Source organism: Bombus pascuorum, chromosome 1, assembly GCF_905332965.1.
Source record: "Bombus pascuorum chromosome 1, iyBomPasc1.1, whole genome shotgun sequence".
Classification (NCBI taxonomy): domain Eukaryota; kingdom Metazoa; phylum Arthropoda; class Insecta; order Hymenoptera; family Apidae; genus Bombus; species Bombus pascuorum.
Genome location: NC_083488.1, coordinates 25,235,987 through 25,258,914, shown reverse-complemented (window position 1 = coordinate 25,258,914; position 22,928 = coordinate 25,235,987). Strand labels below are relative to the sequence as shown.

Here is a 22,928-nt window from a genome sequence, read left to right as displayed (position 1 = left end):
AAGAACATAGGAAAACATACCCATCTTTTTCGATATCTTTTTATTGAGAAAATAGCTGTAACATTTGCGTCTTCGTAATCTCTATTATCATTACAAATATAATTGATTACTTTTTGGTTTCAACAGACTTTAATATTCTCTCTTCTTTGGTCATTTTCTTCAGCTTCAATAACGTCTGCATGCCATATTTCTTCACTAATTCTTCAACGAATTCGTCCTTTAACTTCTTTAGGCATCTAAAATGCAAATTAACGATGACAACAAATAATAGTGCAACGTTATATACCATAATTTATTTATTCGTTAAATACACACAGTGCTTAAAGTAAATAGAGGATAGAGAATCTTAAAGTACAAATAACCTTACTATTGAATAAATTTGTACAAGCGAGGGACACGACATTTTAAATTTTTGTCATTAATTTCACTCTTCCCCTAATTACTTTATTGACATTATATATTTATTGCCATGTTACCTTCTATAAATAGAATCAGTTCTGAACTTGCCGATGTCGAGACTAGGGGCGTGAGGCCGATGGATAATGAATGTATCCGGCAAGACAATGTACCTATATAAATCTCCAATTTATGGTATCGTGCTATAGTATTCGGTGTTTTAAAGTCATTTATAAAGGATATTTATGAAACGCTTCTTACTTGTAATCCAATACCGTCAAGTGTGTCAGGTAGGATACCTTGTTCCATCCAAAACCGATGAACCTGGTGTCGTATCGAGGCGCTTTTCTTGAGACTACGATGTAGGGTTCGAAATCTGGTTCCCAAGAAACCTACGATGATATCAAATTTAATATTTACGTACAAACGAGATGATTTAAGTTGTTTTCAGTATACGTACTTCGTATGGTTCTATCGTATTTCTCCAATAACTGTAATTTGTAGCAGCGTGCCCCTGAGTCCAGACATGGTAACGAAAGGTGTATAGAACGCCACGCTTCAAGAACTTCAGAAGTTCATCCTTGTTAGCAGGAAAGATAAACCTATAAATAAGATAATAATGTGCATCGCGCGATTCTTTGTTTCGATTTTAACGAGGAAATACCTATAACGCTCGGTCTCAAACGCCGGAACGATCAAAGCTACTTTGTCCGATTCGCTGATATTCAGTTTAATGATATAGTTCATAAGGGACTCGTGTAATCCGTATTGCGGCAAAAAGTCGACGTCCAATTGAAAGATAAACGGTGTCGATATATACGACATCGCAGTATTTCGCAAATAATTGATGGGATAGAGTTCCTGGATGAAAAGAGTTCTGTATAATTAAATATCAATATATGTATTAATATCTTATCTTATAAAATATTTTAAAGTATTTTCTTTGCATTTATTTGTATCTTCTTTCGTTTGGATGTTGCAAAATTGACTTGTAACTGTCTGCGTACATTTACATAAATTTCACTGAATTTGATCATCATAATGCGCGAAGGAAATGTTGTCTCTTTTTTTGAAGAATCTGGTGGCCATTCTAGCACCAGATTCTGCATCTCTTGAACTTCTGGCGCCAGACTTTGCCCCACTTGTTAGAATACGTAAAAACTTATGTATACATATATAGAGGATCGTACGACACCCAAATACGAGAGAAAAATGACTGTGCATCTGTTACCATTCTTGCAGAATCCATTCGTATACTTTTTCGATAATCTGATAAAACTGATATTTCGAACGCTTTTCAAAATAATTTGTATGAAAATATAAAAATCTGCAATTTTTTGTATCACTGTCATATCTGAGAATTATCTTATTTTAAATCATCATGGAAATTATTAATTATCCGCAACGAAAGTAATAAGGGTATTAAGACCATCAAACAAAATATGCAAGAGCTAATAGAATAACTCAACATCTTGTAACTACTTAATAAACTTTACTATTGAAATACGTGTACAAGATGTAGTCTCTCGTAGATAGACATACCCCATCCTTATACACGACATGGTATGCAATGTTCTTCCTGTTTCTCAGCTCGATGGAGCCGCGCACGAACTCGAGGAAATTCTGCACCTCAGCGTCCGTAAGGTATAGCGCAACGCTTATGGTACCGGGCCAATGTTTCGATAGGTCTTCTAGTAACGGTATCCTTTCCACGCTACACTGAGTTGCTAGAGCAACGTCTGTTGAAGCATATACATTGTACTCATATTCAAGGAGAAATGGATGAGTACGATACAACGTGGTTGCGCCTCTTGTAAATTCTCGACAAAGAGTCGATTCGTTGTACTAAAAATCCAAAATCTCTATTTTACTAATATTAGTTGCCAAAACGTACTATAAAATGTTCCATGTAATGTCGACTATATTATATTATAATTATAAATTGAAGGTCATTTAATTTGCAAGTTATTGGATTGTTTGTAGGTAAGTATAATTAACACAGTTGTGAGGATAGTCTATTAAAAACCTTGTAATAAGACAACTTAAATAATCTAATAAATTAATTACATTAAAAATGAAGCTTTTCTGATAATATTCTGCTAATATGTATAAATATTCTTTGTTTCAATAAAAAGGAAACTTACTTGCGATACAGTTTCGTGTTTATCACAACCAAATAAGCGTTTACGTAATAAGTTTCCATCCATTTCAAGGAAGACTTTATGCAACTTACGAAATTGATTAATATGTTTATTATATACATCTTGCTTGCGTGGAGAATTCCAATGTACGATCTAAAATAAAATCGCTTAGTGTAGAGGAAGAATTTCTTTAAAAAGCAAAGCCCTGAAAATGTGTTTCAAGGAAAAAGCGCGTTACATACGTTTATTTGACTAGTGTCGCGATAACAGATATCACTAATCGTGTGATCGCTTAATTGAATATTCCACGTGCACTGTATTTCATATACGATAGATGAATGCTCTTTGACAACAGCATTTATTATATCCTGATCGGCTAAACTAGTTTCCGGTATATGGACCAGAACACGCTTCGCAACAGTTTCCCACAGGCTCATAAATTTCCTCTTACGGAGTTGTTGCAAGTGCATTAGCATCACGCCAGTGTTAAAGCCTCGCCCCAGAGCTGGCCATGGTCGCTGACCGTAAGACAATGCCTTTATGTACCAATGACTCTGATTTTCCGTCAGCCCTAGGGCCTGATCGCTCGTGAACTTCTCGAACATCTGCCAGAGCAAACTAACATCGTTTAACACGGTCACATCCGTGTCGAATACCAGCACTTTATCCTCCCGCATCGCATCCGGCAGAATTAATTTCAAGAGACCGTAAACGCCCGAGTAATGTTTGTTCGGTATCCAGGACACCTTTGGCACCCATTTTTCTGCTTTGTAATACGTTAAATTCACTGAAACGTTGCAAACATATAGAATTCATTGACATCGCTCAAGAATAATTGCGCCTAAATAATATGTTTATCATCCGTTCCTTAAATTTAAATAACAGAAATTTTATATTAATGTGTTGTTCAAATTTATTTCACCGGTCGACAGTCATGTTACATGCTTGTTATAATTGGACCAACAAACTGTTCGACGTTTTTCATATCCAACTTTCCATATTAATGGATTTGTATGTATATTATTTATACATACATGTGTGATGCTCATTCATAAAAGGGGAAAAAGTATAATTCACTGTTTTAAATTAAGAGCAGTGAAAAAATTGGATAGGATTTCATTTTATATTAGCATGAAGAGTGTAATGAGTACGTGACCTAAATTAATTGTTGGATAGATGTATTATCTTGCTTCGTTTTATTGAAATAAACTTCGTTTTGTTGAAAAAATTGAATATTCTTTCAAAATTTATAAAAGGCATATATATATATATATATATATATATATATATATATATATATACAGCGTGTTTTTTAAAATATATCTAAGTGAAAATATTCCAACAATACCTTTCTTATGATTTTTTTAAATAACATTTTTTTAAAAACATTTAATCTAAGAAACGGATGAGACTACATCCGTGGTGAATTTTTACGAACCGTGTGGTAAATCCCACGTTTGAAATACTGTTGTCAAGGTCCTATTTGCAATTTCATCAACAAGCAAGTGAAAGTGCAAAGGTTTAGTGCGATAGAATAAAATGGATTTTACCACTGTCACCAGAGCAAACGTTGAATTGTATCCGGCGCATACCATAGCAATATGTACAGTCTCGCATTTTACCTTAAAACAAATCGCTAATTTATCGCCTTCATATTTAAATTTTTTACAAATTATATAGCGTGATTCTTAATTGCACGATGATATTTTATAACATACAAAGGATATATTATATCTGACTTTACATTAATACTGCTTAGTACAAATCATTTAATCATTTTTATTAAGTGTGGAAATATTCTCTCTCCTCCTGCTGGTTTAATGAACATATGTTCTAATTAATCGTAATTAAAAAAGAAGGTTGAACAGCTTATTCATATATAGTAGTATTTTCATACTCCATATTACAAGTGTATCTCTTGAAGAAATAGAAAAAAGGATAAATCAACATGAGAAAATACAAAATTGAAAGAAACTTAGTAATTTCTTTTTTTTTTTTTTTTGAGAATGAAAGAGAAACAAAATTGTGCGTGTGTTCAATTGAATTTATAGGCCGAACTACATTTATTTATTGCTCGCATAACTTTACTATTTAATTACACAATCTATGATATCAAGTAATATTTTCTTGCTGATCATAATACATGAAAATCAACTAACAAGCTAAAGGTAGATCACAATTAAGAATCACTCATTAAATGTACTATACTTGAAAATATTCTGAAATGTTCATTTTTAATTTTCGATTCAAGATGTAAAAAGAAACGACCTAAATTTGTGTACCTCGTTATGATTATTTTCTAAGTGCAGCTTTTCCACACGTGGACTTTCTTCCTCTACGTCCACGAGCGAGTTCAATTTATTGTTAAGTTTGAAGGAATTAATATCGGCAGAAGGAACTATAATAATAGACGAAAGGTCAATATTACGAAATATTGTAGTATAAACTCGAACATTACCGTTCAATAGTAAATACAGGTAAAAAATTGTGAATAGTATTAAGACGCCGAATAAACATCCTAGCCATGATCGAGCCATTGTAATATGATAGACATATTTCCCAGTTCGTAGAATGATTAACGAATAAGCTCTGTTATGTAAATACCAAGATCTATAAACAAAAATGAAAAATCAATGTAGCGATTGGACGAACAAGTTACACGTTCAAATTTTACTGAAGTAGACTAATCAAGAATTAAATTTTGTGCAAATGAATGATAAATACAGTAGTGCTGCTCTAATTGACCTCAAGATCCTGCCTGGGCAGTTAATAGTAACGAAGCGAAACCCTGACCAATTAACACGACACTACTGTATGTTACTATTATGCTGTTTTTGGAGCCGTTCTACATTTGTCTTATTTTCTATTCTACCTAAAAATTATGCAAATATAAATTTCCCTATAACGTTTTGTACAATAATTTTTTTGTCTATTACAGTATTATTATATATACTCTAATTATATGTGTAAGATATGTAAAAACATTTAAAAGTTTATAATCTATACAGATATTTTGATAATTTAAATTACTTGACATGCGCAAACATGGCATGGAACAAAAACAAAAGAGATAGGTTAATGTGCTTTGTTGTAATACAATTGGCTTATTGGAAACAACAACATGAAATAATATAAACTGAATATAGAATAACTAAATATATAGGAAGAAACACATACCTTCAATGTCGCAGTTTTTGTCACCGACTGTCACGCACTTAAATCCATTGCTCCAATTACTTTTGGATACAGGGTTCGAACGTGATTAATTCTATATGTGAATTTGCAGACATAAATCTCCTCGGGCACAAGCACTCGTTTGCGTTTCAATGAATCACTGTTATGTCTCGGAATGTTTGCTGTAAACTAAGCAAATTCGCGTAATTACAGTTATCTAGGAACAATGACGGGACGCATCCTAAACACTCGAAGCCGGAAGTCTAACATAAATAGTTTAATCACTGGATAACGTAGTAGTAGAATTACTACTCTGTCTGAGCAACACAACAAGAGACGCCGAACAGTCGGTAACTCGTTATATAGTTACCCACTTTTGTTACGAGAGGGCAACATCAACACTGTGAACTGAAGTTAGTCGCAAGTAACATAGGATGCCAGGATACCACACACATATGCAGTGTATGTTAGATTTTTAAAACTAGATTTTCCCCAAAAGTTGGCTATGTAGGTATAATGTAACAATTATTCACGATAAGACTTTTGAATATATATATTCTTAATACTTATATTAATCTAAGTTCATTGAACTATGCATGATACAACCTTCAATTGTATGTACATCACAGTATCGCATTGTACATTGCATTAGCAGGTAAAGCGGTAAAATAATAGTATTGTTGTATTTATAGAAGTATGATCGCGGTTTGATAATTATATGTAATATTTAAATGCCCATCTTTTTATTTTATAAAATTTTATAAAATACTTTAAAAAATTATATTTCATACCCGTTTATATATTTTATTGGTTGTATAAAATTCTAATTATACATACATATACAGAGTGTCCCACTAACTCTATGATAAAGCGATATTTCAGTTACTTTTTAAATATATTTTTTAATATTTTTTAATATATTAATCGATCCAGTCCCAGATTCTCTATAAAAAATTAATAGATATTTTAAATTTTATTTTATAGAACTTATCATACAAAAGACAAGAAAAGACGTAAGGTATTGTTTTTATATTTGTTTTCCTTGTCTTTTTCATTAAGAAATATATGATTCTATCTAAAAAAAAAAAACATCGATGAGCTTGAAATCTCGAAAAGTGTGACGTTAAGAAAAAATTTTTGTTCGCCATAATATTTGTCCCTCCGAACCAAACAATCTGCTGCTTTGGCATTTTCACGTATCATTAGCAGTAACGGAGATACACGTCATAAGAAAGTTAGTGGAATATCCTGTGTATCGAATATTTTACATGTACAGTATTAACATTAATATAAAATAATAATATATTAAATATGTTTTCCACCTTGTACAGAAAATTTATGTCATAAAATGTAGTCTGGCAGAGAAAAAATAGATCTTTAGCTGCACTGTAAAATAAATGCTTCATGTCACGTTAACTACTAACTAAACATAGTCTGAACAATAACTACAAAAGTAGTTGTACGGAAGTTATCTTATATATTAGACATATTTTTCTAAAATAAATATAACTAAGTCTTGAAGTGAGTAAATGATAAGAATACAATGTGCAATGATATGAAACAAGTTATAAAAAAAATTTGTATAAAAATACGTCCATTATTTAATTTATTTCTGTTGCTTTGCTGGTGTACGGAGTAGGTTCTTGTTCATCTTTGAGCTTGCGTAATCTTTGGAGTTCTGTACTTCTCGCTCTGTAGAAAAAATAAAAAGATTAATATTTGATTAAATTACCATTTGTACCTTACAATACCAATTGCAATACCTATGCAATGCTTCTTCCTGTTCTCTTTGTTCTTTTTGTTTCTTTAGAAGTCTGGATGCCACAAAAATAATCAGTACTATAATTGGTACTAGGCAAGCAAGTACTATACCAGCTGTGATACCTGCTTGACGAGAACTATATTCCTGTTGACCTGTGATTTTCAATACAATTTATAGCATTAATATAATTGACGATTACACAAATGAAAAACATAGTAATCGATATAATATATACACATATAAAATCAAATATAATAAAGAAAGGATAAAGGATAAAGGACGAGAATAATGAAAAATGAAAAAATAATAACAATATTTTTGGTGGAAATTTCCATTCCACTATGAAGATCAAGTAGGTATTAAAACGATTTATCAAACGTGTAGTAAATGCATGTGGAATAGAAATTTCCTGAATATTTAAAGGTATAGAAAAGTTTATTGAACTGCATTTTTTTACATTAATTAGCAAATATTTTATATAAAAACGTTACAATAAACTTCCATTATTCCAAACAATAATGCATTTTAATGCAATCAAATATTTATACTATACATTACATATTATAAAAGTATAAAGCTTATGCGCGATATAACAACGTAATAATGTATCGTTTTGTATATAAAGAACATTTCTATTCCACAGCAAAAACGGTATATATATACACAAATTAAATCTTATTAATTCTAGGCGTAAAATTTAATTCATTTCCTATGACGAATGAATCTATTTCTTGTGCAAATGATATTCGAGTGCGTGTGATTTAATTTGGGATTATTTTGAAAATGTGACTGCAAATAATTACCAGAGATGAGATAAAAATCGATAAATGTCTGTTATGGAAGAGATGTTCCCCAAAGAAAAAGAAACATATAAATAACGAACTTCTGAAATGTCAAGTATATTGCTTGAATATTATTTAAAAATCTATGAAAATCTAATATTATTGATATTTTAGACGTCACTTTCTTTACTGGGACTTCCAGTTTTTCTAGTAGAGTCTGTTGCACTTTTTTCCGATTCTGTCAGAGAAGTGGGTTCTTTTAGATCCCAATCTTTCTCCTCAAAATCAATATCTGGTCTGTTAGGTAAAGGCTCGTGTGTACGATAAACTTTGTCATAAGAATGAGGCTTTTTAATCATACTCGAACTAGTGCTAGTGTCGCTAACTGGTGAAATTGGTCTATCGAATGATTTTAACCGAGAAAGCAATGTTGAATCATTGTCAACACCAGAACCGCGTTCGGAATAACGCCACGATTTCAAGGAACTTTCCTGCGCTTGATTCTTTCGTATATAAAAAAAGGCACCAGCAACACACGCTATTACAGGAATGAAAACGGCGCAAATAATGCCCATTGTTGTCCATGCTGTACGCTGAGCATACTCGATCTGACCTATATTTATGTAATACCAAAGAATTTTCTTTTATTTCTCTTGTAGTTGGGGTTACCGTTTTGATAATGAATTATTATTTTCAATGTGCGAAATGTAACCATGGAAATGTAACCATCAATAAGATTTTCGAAAGATAAGTATAGATAAGTTATAGAAGAACAACAGGTGATTATTGTATGATACTTTGTCTTATTAGAAAACAAATATATAAAATTATAATTCAAATACTCACGCAGACACTCCGTATATCCGTACTCCGGTACGTTCCAACGACCTTCGGGGGTGCATACACGTCGTTGATCGCCAACCAATATAAAGTCCTGATTGCATTCAAAAGTTACCTTTGTACCTGGCACGAAGAAGAAGTTACTCTTACGTCCGAAACGTGGTGTCTCCAATACACCGCATGATACCACTGAAATAATAAAAAATAGAACGTGAAACAAATTATACAAATAGTTATTGACTTAAATATCCTCTAAAAACTGTTGTAACTCACCTCGTTCATTTATATTGATATCCCTTATTTCAGTGTACGTATTGTAATAATTTTTCGTGAAATGAGCCATATCACGATTGAGCGACATTGCGTAGTCATATTGACACTGATATGATTGTCCACAGAGATCAGCAGCTCGTTGTATATCGTACGACCTGCAATGGGGCAAGATAAATATTTTCTTTATAAACAACTGGATATTTCGTTATTCTGATGGATAAATAGACTATTAAAATAATAGTCACCTGTTTGAAGGTAGTATCTCTGCAGGCGTCTTACGCCACTCGGGCTCGAAGGTTCTATTGGAATAATAACTCGCAGTTCTGCCGAATTCTCTGGTAAATAATGGGCCTCCTTTATCGTCGTCTTCTTTATCTTCCAACATCCAATGAATTGCAAAGTCTTTATGTACAGCCTCAAAGTGGTTCAAATTGGACGCTGATACTTGTTGTCCATCCGGATTTGTCAAGTCGTCCGCAATGTCAAAGTTCCATTTTCCAAATAGACCACTGGTTTTATTCTAAGATGAAATAGATAAATTTATAAATTCTATATATTTGTTAGTATCTATTATATAAATCCATATTTATTTTTTAAATCGTACCAAGTACGTCCAGGGTAAATAAACTCTGGCTGACATGTATCCTTCGTTTTCGATTACTTCTACACCTGCACCAGTATCAAACATGATGATCACTTCACTCTGATTTAAAATGTACGTGGGTGTATAAACAACAACGCCGGTAAAGTGCTGGAATTTTATGGATGGCCTATCAAAGTATACTCGACGATTATTGGCGAAGACATCGAGGCGATATCTCCATTGCGAGTGTTTTGGCCTTAATCGAACTTCTATGGTTGCTGAATTATTTCCTCTTGCTGTATAGAAAAATATTAAATTAATTCCAGTAGGAATTATCAAATTTTTATAATTTTATTAGTTCTTGTAAATTAATTACCCGCTACAGATGTCAATTGCGTAGCCCTAACTTCACCGTACACGTTATTCGGTAACTGCTCGAATCTTCCTTGCACGTCAAGCTTATCTTTCAGATTATTCACACGTACTAAAACGAACTCTCCCTTTCCATTAAAGGTATATTCCAAGCCATCGAATGTCGCAATATGAGGATCACCAAACACCGTCGCGATAGCTGGAGACTGATAAGCGATACAATCTTGACTTGGTCGTCTTTCAAATCTGAACGTTTCGCAACCGACTGAGTGTTCTTCTTGCCACATACAACACATGTAGAATGGTATTATGTCGTGGTACCAATGAGAAAGAGTTGGTACTTTGTTCGCCTCGTCCCATGGATAGTATCCTAAGTTGTGGGATCTATGTGGTCTCGAACCCCATTGCTGATCGTAAGTCAACATTAAATAACCATTTTTATCGTAGCAACATTGCTGCTCAGAACCGTCCATGCTAAAATTAAGAAGTAAAGTATGATATAAAAGAAAAATCGGTAATGTTGAGCTACACTAAAGAAGAATTAGGAATAATGGAAAGGACGGGAAAAATGTTTCTTCCAATTGTATCATTACTTCGTTCCAATAACTATTTCAAGCAAACATACATTAAAGATTAAAATAAATAAATACTTCTATACTAACGGAAATCTTACTTACTTTGGCGCCCCTGTTCTCACACAATGATGCGCATGCAGATTATACATGCAATCCAAATTCGAATCTTTATCGCAATCGTAATCCGGAAGGAAACGACCTTTGTCATTTAACGCGTGTTTCAAGGTACACGGACACAGGGATATTTCCGCCGCGAAATTTTTCAAATATCTATCGTTCATGATCCACTTGTCGCAAAGTCGTTGAGGCCATTTTGATCCATATCCTCTTTCCCATTGTGGAGCAAAGTACCAGGCTAATGGAATTGGTCTACTCCATAGGCTCCTATACAAACATTTTTTGTAATTCGACTATCCAAGTAATATCTGGAAGTATTTTTATATAATCTACATACGGCGTGATGTTAAGGCCAGTTTGTTGCTGTGGATCTGTTAAATTGAGCTGGAGAAAACCGAAAGTCATGTCTTGCTGATAAGGATTGCTTAAGTCACGGTATGCTGCTGGTCTTATAATATAGCTGCCCAAATTCGTATATGCTCCCTACAATTTTTCACTTATAATATTTTTTTTAATTGATAATCAAATTACATGTTATGTCGCGGGCAAATGATTTCTCAAACCAACCTCCAAATTAGTGATATATTCAAATTCGGGAGTAGTTTTCGTCTCACGATATCCCCACAAAGATATTTGTACTCCCGCGTTCAAATTGCTGGTTAAATTGTATCGATCCCAAGTAATTTTTATTTCAGCTGGATATGCTTCGTGAACGCTATTGGACACAAAGATTTTCTCGGTCGCTGTAGCTGGAGTTTCTGATAAGAATTATTATAATTAATATTTATCTTTTGAAGATCATAATTTTTTATTCATCCTTATTTCGAATTAAATAGATAGGTTTAATCAAAACTTATAAAACTCAGAGAAATATTATCTACTCTTTTAAATTATTATAAAAAATACGACAATGACATTTCTTAGTTATATTCCTAATTATATTAACAAGTCAATGCGTGTGTTATCATCTTACCAATGAAATATTTTCCCTTCCAATTGTATGTTTTACTGTCACCGATGCTAATCGCGAATCGAATATATCCTTGTGCCTTCACAAACGGTTGAACACATATCGCTCGGTTTCTGTCCACTACAGTACCTATCACCCATTCACTTTCGAACATACATCGAATTTTCTCAGTCTCGTTAAAACACGGACCAGTAATATTCACGATGGTACCGCCTAACATGTTTCCGCTTTCGGGTGCAAACACAAGAGGTAAATTTGCTCCAGCTGGAAAACGTATTATTATATACGACATTATCATTAATTATTAATAATTCCTTACTACGCGTTGTTCAATCTTACAAATATCTTTATTGCAAACTGCAGGCATTATGTTTTCATCTATCCTAAACATATGACGTCCTGGAAAACCGTTCGCCCATCCTCTTCCGGTCAAATCACGAATCGTCGACATTTGAGAGTAGGGCTTGTATTCGTAGCTTCGTGTGCCATTTCCAGCGTTAAAACCGACCTAAGCAGAGATTAGACTGGTTAATTAATTTCGGTCTATTAATTATAAAATTAAATAGGCAACGTTGTATGAGGGAAACTAGGAAACTTCCTGAGTTCCATTTCATCACTGAAATATATCGCCGACAATAAATTTATCATTACACGATAAACAATTGTATTCCTAAATAAATTATAAAATTCTTATATTAAAAGCGTATATGTATTTAATGCAGTCATAACGCGCAAAATATAAAAATTGAATGAACTTACAAGTGCTGGGACTCCACCTTCTCCATACATTGTATCACCACCAGCTTCCGTGTGACTGCTCCATTGAATATTCAGGTAATTAAATATTGCGTAGGTGTTCACTTCATCTGTAGCCAGGACCATTTGAAACGTGTTCGTGTTGTAAAGGGAATTATCGATACCACCGGTGAAGGACATATTTTTCCACGTTACTATGACTGCGTGTTTAGGGTCGAAGGCATCTGTACCAATAATTCCTTCGCGGATATCCCATTTAAGGCGTTCACGCATTTCGACGCCAAATTGATCTGTTCTCCTTTGTAAATCTCGTTCCAATCTACAATTCGTTTTCGTGATAAATTCCAATATTATCTAAAATGTTATTTAATAATTTTTATAATTTTTAACTCACCTAAAGTATACACCGGGTCTCCTCTGATCTATGTCGGTTGGTCTTATTTCTCCTATACGACATTTACTGAAAAATATTCCTATAAAACTAGGATCGTTCTTCTTTGGCCAATCTTTGATCGGGAATACTAGAGGATACGTATAATGTATCGGAGGATCGCTAAATTCTAGAAAACCATTCATTGATACCTGTAATTTTTTAAACAGACAATCAGAGATATATTAAAGTTTTTAGATTAGATTATCTAATAATCACTAATGATAAGAGGATAACAAATAGGAACATACTCTGGTGTAATTGAATCTGAAGCCAAAGAATGGTAATTGAAAATTGAAATTCTTGTGTACTTGTGGCGTCGAAGCTTGGATTTCGCTTTGATAATCGCCTTCGTCATCGCTACCACCCTTGTCGAAGTACCAATACATGAATTCTGATCGAATTTCTTTCAGTCTAGTCTCTGTTAAGACATAATTTGGAACTGAATCATCCGGACGAGGCGCGTATCTGTCTGCTTCCGGTAAATCGGAGTCTGTAAGGATACACGAATTGCAATATTTTAGTATCGATATTTGATGTCACGTGTAATAATTTCATGCATTTGAATCTTTTAGTAGCTCTATTAATAACTTTATAAGAAAATGAAAATACTGCTACCAGTTTTAGCAGATTTTCTGTTAACATCGCTGTTACGTATCCACAAAAAAAGTCAACAAGCGAAATATGTTTACAGGGACGATAACACGATCATTTAGATTAGACCAAATGTAAAGGTAAAAACAAACGAAATAATTTTAGTCTAGATATGAGAAATCTATCTACGTGGATGGAAGATTGAAAAACGAGTTACAAAAGATACAACCCATGATTCATTCGATTCATACTAGAGTGAGTAACTGATAAAACAGATAAGATGTGATTCGTTAGTTGAACTATATATAACAAAATAATACATCCACTAATTAAAAAGAATGTATTTGACTTACGTACAACGTTTTTTCACTAAATAAATTTCCTAGAATTTAAAAGACATTTTGTCTTGTTTTATTTTTTCACATTCTTTACAAAAATAGAAAAAGAAATAGTGGTCACGCCCTTTGATATCGAAATACTTACCGTACCTCACATACTTCTCATTCTTTCTTCCAATCATTTTCTTAGAGAAACCAGACGAAGACATGATTTTACCCTCAGGTATATTTTTTTCGTCGGGGTTGCCACTGGTACTAGCTGGGACATCTTCAGCTCCTTCCTCAATTCCTTCCTTATGATCATCTCCATCTCTGTTCAAGTCCACTACCTCGGATAAATCCTGCGTTTCTATCGAAGATATTTGTCCGGTATTTTTGTTAATTTCTGGATACGTCGACTCCTTATTATCCAGTCTATCCAGTCCAAATACACTCTCGAACGTTTCATTTTCAACTTGTGCCGATATGTGACTGGTCAGTAGAAGAAGAAAGCACCAGAAAACGATCAACTTTGGGAAAGCAAAAACACGACCGAGATACGATTCATTCCGCATTTTCAATATTCAGAAGTAAATTCTACCGATTTGTCTGATTTAGTAAAAGAGACTGAGCTTGGTTTCAAGTAACGAGTAGTGATAGCGGTACTGATATCAGTAATATCGTGATAAAGCTCGTTTATCTTCTTACTACGGATGGATAAGGTAACGTTGAAACTTGAACGAATAAAACGAACGAAGAACTAGTGACCCATTTTCCAAAGGATACAAAACGCCCTTTAAACGAGATAAAATTGTGTCTGCATTTCTTCTCGATTTCGACGAGCAGAATTTGGGGAAAAAAATTTGCCGGATTTTAAAATGAGAGACTCGGATGCACGAGCAATATAAATAATTAAACAAAGTTTGAACATAATCCGTTTCAGGTACGGTTATCGTCCGGATTTTCCCGAACTTGTCCTAGGCTTTTCTTTAGGACGTCTGGTTTTTCTGTAGTGATCTGGGTTTCTTAATATTTGTTTGATGTCCAAACCTTCGCCCCCCACTGATCATCCGTATTATCATGCAATGTGTGCGTTGCGCGCGATGACCTGGCTTGTATCAGACGCACCTAACTAATACAGTGGAATCTCTGATGTCGAACATAATTACGAACTGTTCGGAAATCAATTTGTTCGAAAACTGAAACCATTTTCCTATAAAAATTGACATAGAATGGATTAATCCGGTCCCGATGCTCTTATAACAGTATTTAATTCATAAAATCGTGTATAAAAAGAAATAAGAATACATAAAAGGAATATATAAACTTAAAAAATATCTAACTTTATTAAGAAGAGTTTCCTTTCATTGAATCATAGGATCCTATACGTGAATTGTCTTGGATCCGAGATATTTTATAACACCATCCTCATGTTTGATTTTTTTCACCTCTATCGTGGTTCTAATAACTTTTCTTTTCAATTTGCTGCTGTCCTTCTTCGATCTCATAATGATTTATTTAATCATTAGCTAAGCTGACTTTTTCTTGACATTTTTGTTCGAACATTGAACCATTCGAACTTCGAAGATCTACTGTATCTATTTGTACAATAAAGCACAGCGTAATAATGCAGTGGAATCTTAATCGCTCAACAAAGAATACATAACTCACTCGTTTTCGTCTGTCGAAAACTGTATCAAAAAACATAATAATGCTTTGTGGTTTGAGATTGCATGTGGTCAGGCGCTGGTGCGCGGGATAAGGATTACACCCACATTTGCACAGCAATGAATGCCTAACGCATTTATTTCCACAAAACTATATACAAAAGACGATAACTATGATTATAACTGCACACAATAAACGCTACAACGACTAACAATAACGTTTAATAATATGCTTAATGATATTGAGACTGCAAGATGTAAAAGAAAGTGAGTGAGACGAAAGGCTGCTTATGCTTTGGTGTCTATGGTAGGAATATTTTTTTTTTTTTTTTTTTTTATTTTATTTTGGTTATTTTACAATTTGTCCTTGCGGACATTTGGTAAAGTGTTATATCTTGTTGGTGAAGAAAAAAAAAAAATATAAATAAAAAATAATATAGCATGTGGGCGGCTACCCCCAGCGGGGTTGGTAGGAATATGACTATAGTTTTATCCGCTTGTGGCTACTCCATATCTGACGTCATTACCGCGTGACGCTTAATCAAGGGATGATTGAGAAATCATCCGCGATAAAGGCCATGCTGTTGCCATAAACGCCGAGGTTACTGACGCCACGTTGATCCTGGTTCGTGCCATCAGCGATCCGTCTGGAGTAGCACTCGAGGAGTCATTTTTCGCGTAACATGACCAGCAAGGTTTTCGGAGATTTGGATGTAACTTCAATGTCTGACTGACAGCTCTTCCTCAATTTCCGATACTAAATGCGTGACGAACGAGGGTCACCTAGAAGAATGTCCTTGGATCCAGGCTAAGACTACTTACGAGTCAGTTCAGGTATAAAATGGTACCTTTGAAAGATTAAAGATGGACTTGAATTCTCTTTAAAAGCCGGGTTAAAAGGACAGAGCTAGTTTTGATTTGGCAACGAATAAGTTAACTCATAGTGCATTTCCTGGAAGTGACTTTCACAAAATTTGCCTTCGTCTGAGGCAGGGCTCCTGTAACTGACTTCTTCCATCTCCTGAAATTTCTGTAGCTGGTCCAAAAGGCACTCGTTGGTGAGACAATGTAACATAAGAACTTGCTGGCATGGATTCCTAACAGGACCCATAAGGCCCGCTAAAACTCAATCAAATATGGTAGACCGAGTTGGGAACTATCTATGTTTACCCTTCGGATTGCCCTGCCAACAACCACTCCGTGTACGTCCGCCCCTGGAATCGCACCCGCTTACTCGGATTTGTCAAACTTGTGGTCAGTTAAATGAAGCTCTCAGACATGAGATCATCGGGTATATTTCGTTCGAACCGCTGGAACAACTTAAATAATTAAAACTGTCAGGGGAAAGAAGCGCTCTCGTGTCTTCAAGGATCCTACCGATCTTCGGTGAGGATCTTCTTAACTGACCAAGTTTTAATGGACTCTTCGAGTCTCTGATGCACTCGGATTCGGAAATTTCGAAGGCCTTAAATTTACAACATTTAAAGACGCACCTGAGAGGTAAAGTCGCGGAACTTTTAGAAAATGTTCCAATTTCAGATGTTGGCTACTACGGCGCATGATTGGATCTAGTGAATATGTATGCAAATTCACATCTACTTTTATTCAGTTATATTGTGTGGTAAAGTACCGTCCCTCGTCCCCAACGACCAAGTCTTCCGCAGCTCAACTGAAGCGGATTTCACAGTTTTTTTATTATATTATTTGCCGAGTAACTTGGAATGTTCTTTTTTTCTCGTTTTGATTATGTAGTTGATATTAAAATCACAAAGCTTTTATTTAAGATGTTTATTGTAGTTTTGGAACGATGTGTTATTTACAAAAGAAATATATTTTACGATATTCACTTTTGAAGTGTGGCAAAAGATCTTCCTAGTCACGTTACTAATTCGTTTCACAATAAAAAGTACGTGTAAGAGAAATACTACCTGAAAAATAATGTAAAAAAATGAAGAGAAAATTACTTGCTGATTGTATCTACAAAATAGGATAACAGAATTATAGAATATGTTTCCCAAATACTACGCAACAATATTTTATTCTGTTGATCTAAAATTGCACAAAGCGTAATTTTGATGAATATTTATTAAAACACTAATTATAAGGAATTATCAGGCATAAAAAGTAGTAATCTATAAATGCATTGCATGATAAATGTACATATGAACACTGATAAATGTACTTAAACAATGCAATCTTGCACTTGTTTTTCTTAATTTTTTTGTTTTCTTTTTTGCATTATTCTTAGCCAAACTTCTATATCCCAATAGAGATTTTGCAAAACACTTAAAAGTAGATTTGTTTCCGTTTTTTCTTTTGTACTGCAATTGTATCTTGTATACCAATATTGTCACAAACATTTGTAAGGAAACTATATTACATATTTTATGTTGCACAGTATTGTAAATGTTCTCGATTAATAGCACGTATCACAGAAGAAACCTACGAAAGACTCAAATTGAAGGATACAAAAAATGCACAAATGTGAAAAAATGTTCCTATAGTTTCATTTTCAAGTAGTAATATTTTTTAATCTACAGCAGTGATTTGAATGTAAATATTGTGGATATGAACTATACGCTTGACCATTAAGTGAAACATTATTTATAACATTTTATTTGTAATGAAATAATCTGTTGCGACCGAGATGTGGTAGTTGTTAACATTACGAAGACGAAGAATTATCTCCATTACTGTCTAGGTATCCTCCTGAACCGTTTACGACAAATGATGTTCCCAAACCATATAAATGGCCACAATATTTCGCATCATCAATATTATCTTCAAAAAACATCTAAAACAACATATATAATTATAAAAATAAAACAATATACGACTTGTTGGTTAATATAGTTTTATTCGAAATATTCGTTTACCTCTCGCATTTTAAAGAAAACCATTCCCGTAAGTAACGAATCAGAACCAGCCTGATGTTGGGGACCAACTCTTTGAATTTCCAATTGCTCTGCTACCTCTTGTAGGCCTCCTTTCAAATTTTTGCAAGATTTCATTAAATACTGTGAACAAAATGTCACATATTAGAGGTAGAAATAGTTTTTATTATAACAGATGTCTATACAAAACATACTTTTACATCATATATTGTTGGAAAATATATCCTAAGAAGTTCAAAAAATTCACTTTCTTCTTGGGGTAAATTTTGATCTGTAAGAAGTTTCAATAGATAGCCAAAATCGTAACCAGAATGAAAGGATAGCCATTTTATGTCGTCAACAAGAACAATTCCCGATGTCATTAATAATTCGGCAAAATCTAACGGATCGATACCCTCTTCTTCGTGTTTTTTAAATTGTATACCACTGTTTTGCAGCATATCTATACTATCTTGCGCATACATATCCTCTCTAAAAAATTGTTCAACATTAGTATTGTTATATTTTATGCCTTTATATTTTTCTATATTGAATTATGTATAACTTACTGTAAATTGAATTTGAAATTAAATTGCCACGTCGTGTAACTACCACCAGGTGTATTTCCCGATTCATCGAGAAATGTAAGACCAAGTTGGATTATCCGCAAGAGATCTACATTACATCGTAATAACTGATATTGATAATCGGCGCTAGTCCTAAATTCGCCTATAATAAAGTATCATATATTACTTCACAAATAATTATTGTACAACTAAATTATAATTTTATTGTATTATACCAATGGGTCTAGCAACTACTCCTGGAAATTCAGTGTCCATTGCAATATATTGATACTGCTGCACGACTTGCCGAATTGTTCGAAATTCTTCTTCGAGATTATGTCCCCAAACATCTCGGATCCCACATTCTTCATTACTGGGCATAGTCGCCCCACCCTTCTGTTGCCCTATAGGGTTATTTCCTCCTGTGAAAATGTGTAAAGATATAAGTATTATTTTACATGAAACAAAAAGAAAAGAACTGACAATGACCATTATCAGTATTTCATTGATCCAATACTAATAATAAACCGATACATTATATGTGTAACTTTTCACGTAGTGTTTTTCTTTCACTACTTGAATAGTTAACGCTAGGTAAATTATAGTTTGTAGTGTAATTAATTGTATCATTACAGATAGCAGGAAAAACCATTTTTGGTTGGTACTGTTTGAATATCCATATCCACTCTTTTCAACTGCCTTGAGTAAGCATTAGTTCTTGAATAATACAAAAATGATTCGATAGTATTACATATAGGTTCAGACCAACCATAAATGAAGATCTTAAACTGTGCAATATATAGTCATATCTTAATATAAAAATTTAATTCTATTGTTATATCTTAATCAATGGTCATATACCTTATGTTATATTGACATATAAACTTGTTACATAAAGATTATTTAAACATGTTTCTGTACCAAATTATATGAAATTATAACAGATACTATGCAGTAATTTGTAGTATTTTTTTATAAATTAAAAATTTTATTATTTATTTTACAGAGCCTATATAATGGCTCTATAACTGCACCTTCTAGGATTTGTGCATTCTTCTGAAATTCTCTGAAAGCGCACACCTTTTCTTGCAGCAACAGCGACTGAATATTTCTTGGGAACTTCATTGCATGTTTTAATCTATTCTACTATTTTTAAAGAGGACTTCTATTATGTAGTTCTTCTGGAAGTATGTTTCACGTAATATCATCCACACAAATCCAAAGTACTTTATTTATTTTGCTTCACAGTTCCTGCAATACGTATGTGCCACATTGATTATATAAAGGTCATATATTGATGTTAAACCTTTGGTATTCATTATACGATCAATTATCATTTAATTTCAACAAATATATGTCAAGTCCAATACTTCTCAAGGCTTACTTTAATAAATTTTACTATAATAAAGCTGAGGAGTTAATATAAAAATTATTTGCAGAACAGTACCTTTGTAAAAGAGATAAATAATTATATATTTAAAAGCTGTTTCATACGTACCGGTAGCTGAGGGCATAAGGTTAAATATTCTTGTCGTCACCGGGGTTATTTTATGTTTAATTCCCACTGTCACAGCTTTACCTTCTTCATATCACTGTAAATATACACATAACTATTATAACTTGTTAAATCAGTTTTACTACATAATATGCAAATTTAATATCAGAGATGTTGTTTATGTATATCACAAACATGGAAAATTAAAGAACAATAAATAAATTTGAATTCTGAATAAATAAATAACATTTCTGTTTACAGGTTAGAAATCCGCGCAAACAAGTATTATTCTCTTATAATGATTGTATGCTAAAGAGACATTCAGAAATGTAATATTAATATAAAACATGATAATAAAATGTTATTAAACAATAAGAAATTGTCTTAGCACACGTTACTTTATAAATAAATTAATAGATGAAAACATAGGTTATGTATTTCAGATAAACAAAAGCGATTTGTTCACGCGAATATGAGAGAAATAAATGTTACAATGTACCTCTTGGTATGGTCGTTTCTCCACACGATGTTTTCTTACGTACTAAGCGAAATAAAGCTTTATAAAACACTTATCGCGCTTTTAAATCTTCTGTCACACTACAAACAGGTTAAACGAGTGTCCAAACTTAAAGCAATTCCCTCTATACATATACATACTAACACTGTCTGAAGTTAGGGCGCCAAAATCGCTACAGCGGGCATTTTTGTTCGTGGCGTTGTTAACATGCTAACCTAACAACACAACCATCAATGAGATATAGTCAATTGCTAGGATTTATAGTTTACAATTTAAAGCAGTATGTATAGAAATTATATTCATTTGAACTAGCAAAACTGATTAAATCAATAGAGATAAAAATTTGCTACATTCCTATATAAACATCACATATATTATGTATCACAAATAAAGTATAAAATAGATGTGACACTCAATGCATTTTTAATACCATGCCATTGACTAAATACAAAATAGTTATGACATTTAACATACATTTTTTATGTTCCATGTTTTGGCGATCACCTCCTTATCATCATCGTGTCACATGCGACGTTATCGATTCAGTGTAGCAGTGATATTAACTAAAGACAGAATAGACGTGACATTAAATAGGTCTTTGTGTCTCAAGTTCTGAAATACCGACCTAGAAAAATCTCAGTGTTTCTTACGCCCTCTGCAGCTACAGCTAATATAGGAAATATTATAGACGATTTGTTTGTAATTATATTCAACTCGTTTCATTTCTATTTCTACAACGTTCAGACTTTATCTCTTTGCGCGAGCAGCACACTCAATTACCCACTATATATATGGGTTAACAATAAACATTGTTTATGTGTGTTATTATTTATTAATTATTTAAGGAGGCAAAGGATTAAAGAAAACATTAATCTTCTAAACTTGAAAATTTTGTGGGACAGTTTTTATAATGTTTAATCTACGATTTTACTTACAAAACGTGGCGCAGGGTGGTTTATGTCTTCAAATGTCATAGTCTTCTTCTCTACAATTTGTACAAGATAAGCGCTACTACCTATGCATCGTTCGATTTAAGGATCCCTGTGTACCCCGTTGCTTAGGCTAATCTACTTTCGCTTGTGTAAGGAGGTTTGCTCGCGCACAGGGATATTTCTACTAATTTTTAATTGTTAATAACTAAAAAGCAAAGCCAAAAGCACAATTTTTTAACTTTTGATTTTCATCTTATTTTAGCTTAAAGAATTATTCCTTAAATTTATTTACACCTGTAGTCAAACATCCTGTATATACGAAAGATAAGTGTGAGAATATGAAGATTTATTTTGTATGAACCATCATGTTAAATTTCGGTAAAGATTAAAAGTTCGCGGTATCCTAGTACCCGTACTGGTATCCGCTGTTATGATTTATAGTAAATAAACTGGATTAAGTGCAAAAGGATCATTAAGTATAATCAATAACTGCCATATTATGTCAGATAAGGATAATTTTTCTTAAACAACGCAAATTTAAACAAATAACCAGTAAATAATGATCAATTGATAAATAATGATGATTAATGTATTATTTTGGAACAAATGAGCGGTAAATAAAATAGACCACAAGATGTTTATTGATACGAAGTTAGTAAATACTTTTAATTTTCTCTTCATAATTTTTTTGTAAAATCACTATATAATAAAGAGTTAGTCGTCGAATTGGAAATGAACGATGTATACGCAATAATTCAATGTTACTTAATACATAATTCTACTGGTTCACCCTCAT

The 22,928-nt window shown here is 33.1% G+C and overlaps 3 protein-coding genes across 10 annotated transcripts; all 3 read right to left on the bottom strand.

Moving 5' to 3' along the window:
- Positions 1 to 23: 23 nt before the first annotated feature.
- On the bottom strand, positions 24 to 6,008 carry LOC132915026 (xylosyl- and glucuronyltransferase LARGE1-like). 5 transcript variants are annotated; one of them, XM_060974637.1, is made up of 13 exons: positions 5,715 to 6,007; positions 5,262 to 5,409; positions 4,996 to 5,147; positions 4,820 to 4,935; positions 3,976 to 4,159; positions 2,780 to 3,324; positions 2,541 to 2,690; positions 1,939 to 2,241; positions 1,061 to 1,257; positions 857 to 998; positions 658 to 788; positions 477 to 569; positions 24 to 236 (listed from the first exon to the last, which is right to left on the bottom strand). In XM_060974637.1, exons 3-13 carry the CDS (start codon positions 5,072 to 5,074, stop codon positions 107 to 109), a joined length of 2,070 nt encoding a protein of 689 aa, XP_060830620.1. In that variant the 5' UTR covers positions 5,075 to 5,147; positions 5,262 to 5,409; positions 5,715 to 6,007; the 3' UTR covers positions 24 to 106. The 5 variants fall into 5 exon arrangements, 4 of the variants coding, with proteins under 4 accessions (XP_060830620.1, XP_060830611.1, XP_060830635.1 ...); XM_060974628.1 differs by lacking the exon at positions 5,262 to 5,409; XR_009659758.1 differs by lacking the exon at positions 5,262 to 5,409 and having other exon boundaries at positions 184 to 236; positions 477 to 579; positions 5,715 to 6,008.
- Positions 6,009 to 6,249: 241 nt separating this feature from the next.
- LOC132914848 (protein mesh) lies at positions 6,250 to 14,732 on the bottom strand. Of its 3 annotated transcripts, XM_060974346.1 has the most exons (16): positions 14,249 to 14,729; positions 13,423 to 13,664; positions 13,136 to 13,323; positions 12,745 to 13,060; positions 12,325 to 12,493; positions 11,989 to 12,249; positions 11,583 to 11,773; positions 11,353 to 11,498; positions 11,001 to 11,282; positions 10,328 to 10,797; positions 9,973 to 10,247; positions 9,614 to 9,888; positions 9,369 to 9,523; positions 9,102 to 9,284; positions 7,475 to 7,625; positions 6,250 to 7,403 (listed from the first exon to the last, which is right to left on the bottom strand). In XM_060974346.1, exons 1-16 carry the CDS (start codon positions 14,655 to 14,657, stop codon positions 7,313 to 7,315), a joined length of 3,804 nt encoding a protein of 1,267 aa, XP_060830329.1. In that variant the 5' UTR covers positions 14,658 to 14,729; the 3' UTR covers positions 6,250 to 7,312. The 3 variants fall into 3 exon arrangements, with proteins under 3 accessions (XP_060830329.1, XP_060830320.1, XP_060830337.1); XM_060974337.1 differs by lacking the exons at positions 6,250 to 7,403; positions 7,475 to 7,625 and adding an exon at positions 7,890 to 8,868 and having other exon boundaries at positions 14,249 to 14,732; XM_060974354.1 differs by lacking the exons at positions 6,250 to 7,403; positions 7,475 to 7,625; positions 14,249 to 14,729 and adding exons at positions 7,890 to 8,868; positions 13,790 to 14,009.
- Positions 14,733 to 17,522: 2,790 nt separating this feature from the next.
- LOC132915223 (CCR4-NOT transcription complex subunit 7) lies at positions 17,523 to 21,354 on the bottom strand. Of its 2 annotated transcripts, none has more exons than XM_060974979.1 (7): positions 21,183 to 21,354; positions 20,687 to 20,780; positions 19,425 to 19,610; positions 19,192 to 19,351; positions 18,838 to 19,114; positions 18,626 to 18,766; positions 17,523 to 18,543 (listed from the first exon to the last, which is right to left on the bottom strand). In XM_060974979.1, exons 2-7 carry the CDS (start codon positions 20,700 to 20,702, stop codon positions 18,415 to 18,417), a joined length of 909 nt encoding a protein of 302 aa, XP_060830962.1. In that variant the 5' UTR covers positions 20,703 to 20,780; positions 21,183 to 21,354; the 3' UTR covers positions 17,523 to 18,414. The 2 variants fall into 2 exon arrangements, with proteins under 2 accessions (XP_060830962.1, XP_060830972.1); XM_060974989.1 differs by lacking the exon at positions 21,183 to 21,354 and adding an exon at positions 20,269 to 20,439.
- Between the last annotated feature and the right edge of the window lie 1,574 nt (positions 21,355 to 22,928).

What these genes read in the sequence shown, in the direction of transcription:
- LOC132915223 (XM_060974979.1), bottom strand. An exon ending in AGTAGTTGCTAGACCCATTG is followed by an intron (nt 19,352 to 19,424) that starts GTATAATACAAT and finishes ACTTTATTATAG; the next exon opens with GCGAATTTAGGACTAGCGCC. An exon ending in CAACAATATATGATGTAAAA is followed by an intron (nt 18,767 to 18,837) that starts GTATGTTTTGTA and finishes TTTTGTTCACAG; the next exon opens with TATTTAATGAAATCTTGCAA.
- LOC132914848 (XM_060974337.1), bottom strand. Translation starts at nt 14,657, where the DNA reads ATGCGGAATGAATCGTATCTCGGTCGTGTTTTTGCTTTCCCAAAGTTG. An exon ending in AATATATCACTAATTTGGAG is followed by an intron (nt 11,499 to 11,582) that starts GTTGGTTTGAGA and finishes GAAAAATTGTAG; the next exon opens with GGAGCATATACGAATTTGGG. An exon ending in GCAATTGACATCTGTAGCGG is followed by an intron (nt 10,248 to 10,327) that starts GTAATTAATTTA and finishes TTTTCTATACAG; the next exon opens with CAAGAGGAAATAATTCAGCA.
- LOC132915026 (XM_060974637.1), bottom strand. Translation starts at nt 5,074, where the DNA reads ATGGCTCGATCATGGCTAGGATGTTTATTCGGCGTCTTAATACTATTC. An exon ending in AACACGAAACTGTATCGCAA is followed by an intron (nt 2,242 to 2,540) that starts GTAAGTTTCCTT and finishes TTGGATTTTTAG; the next exon opens with TACAACGAATCGACTCTTTG. An exon ending in ACTGATTCTATTTATAGAAG is followed by an intron (nt 237 to 476) that starts GTAACATGGCAA and finishes TTTGCATTTTAG; the next exon opens with ATGCCTAAAGAAGTTAAAGG.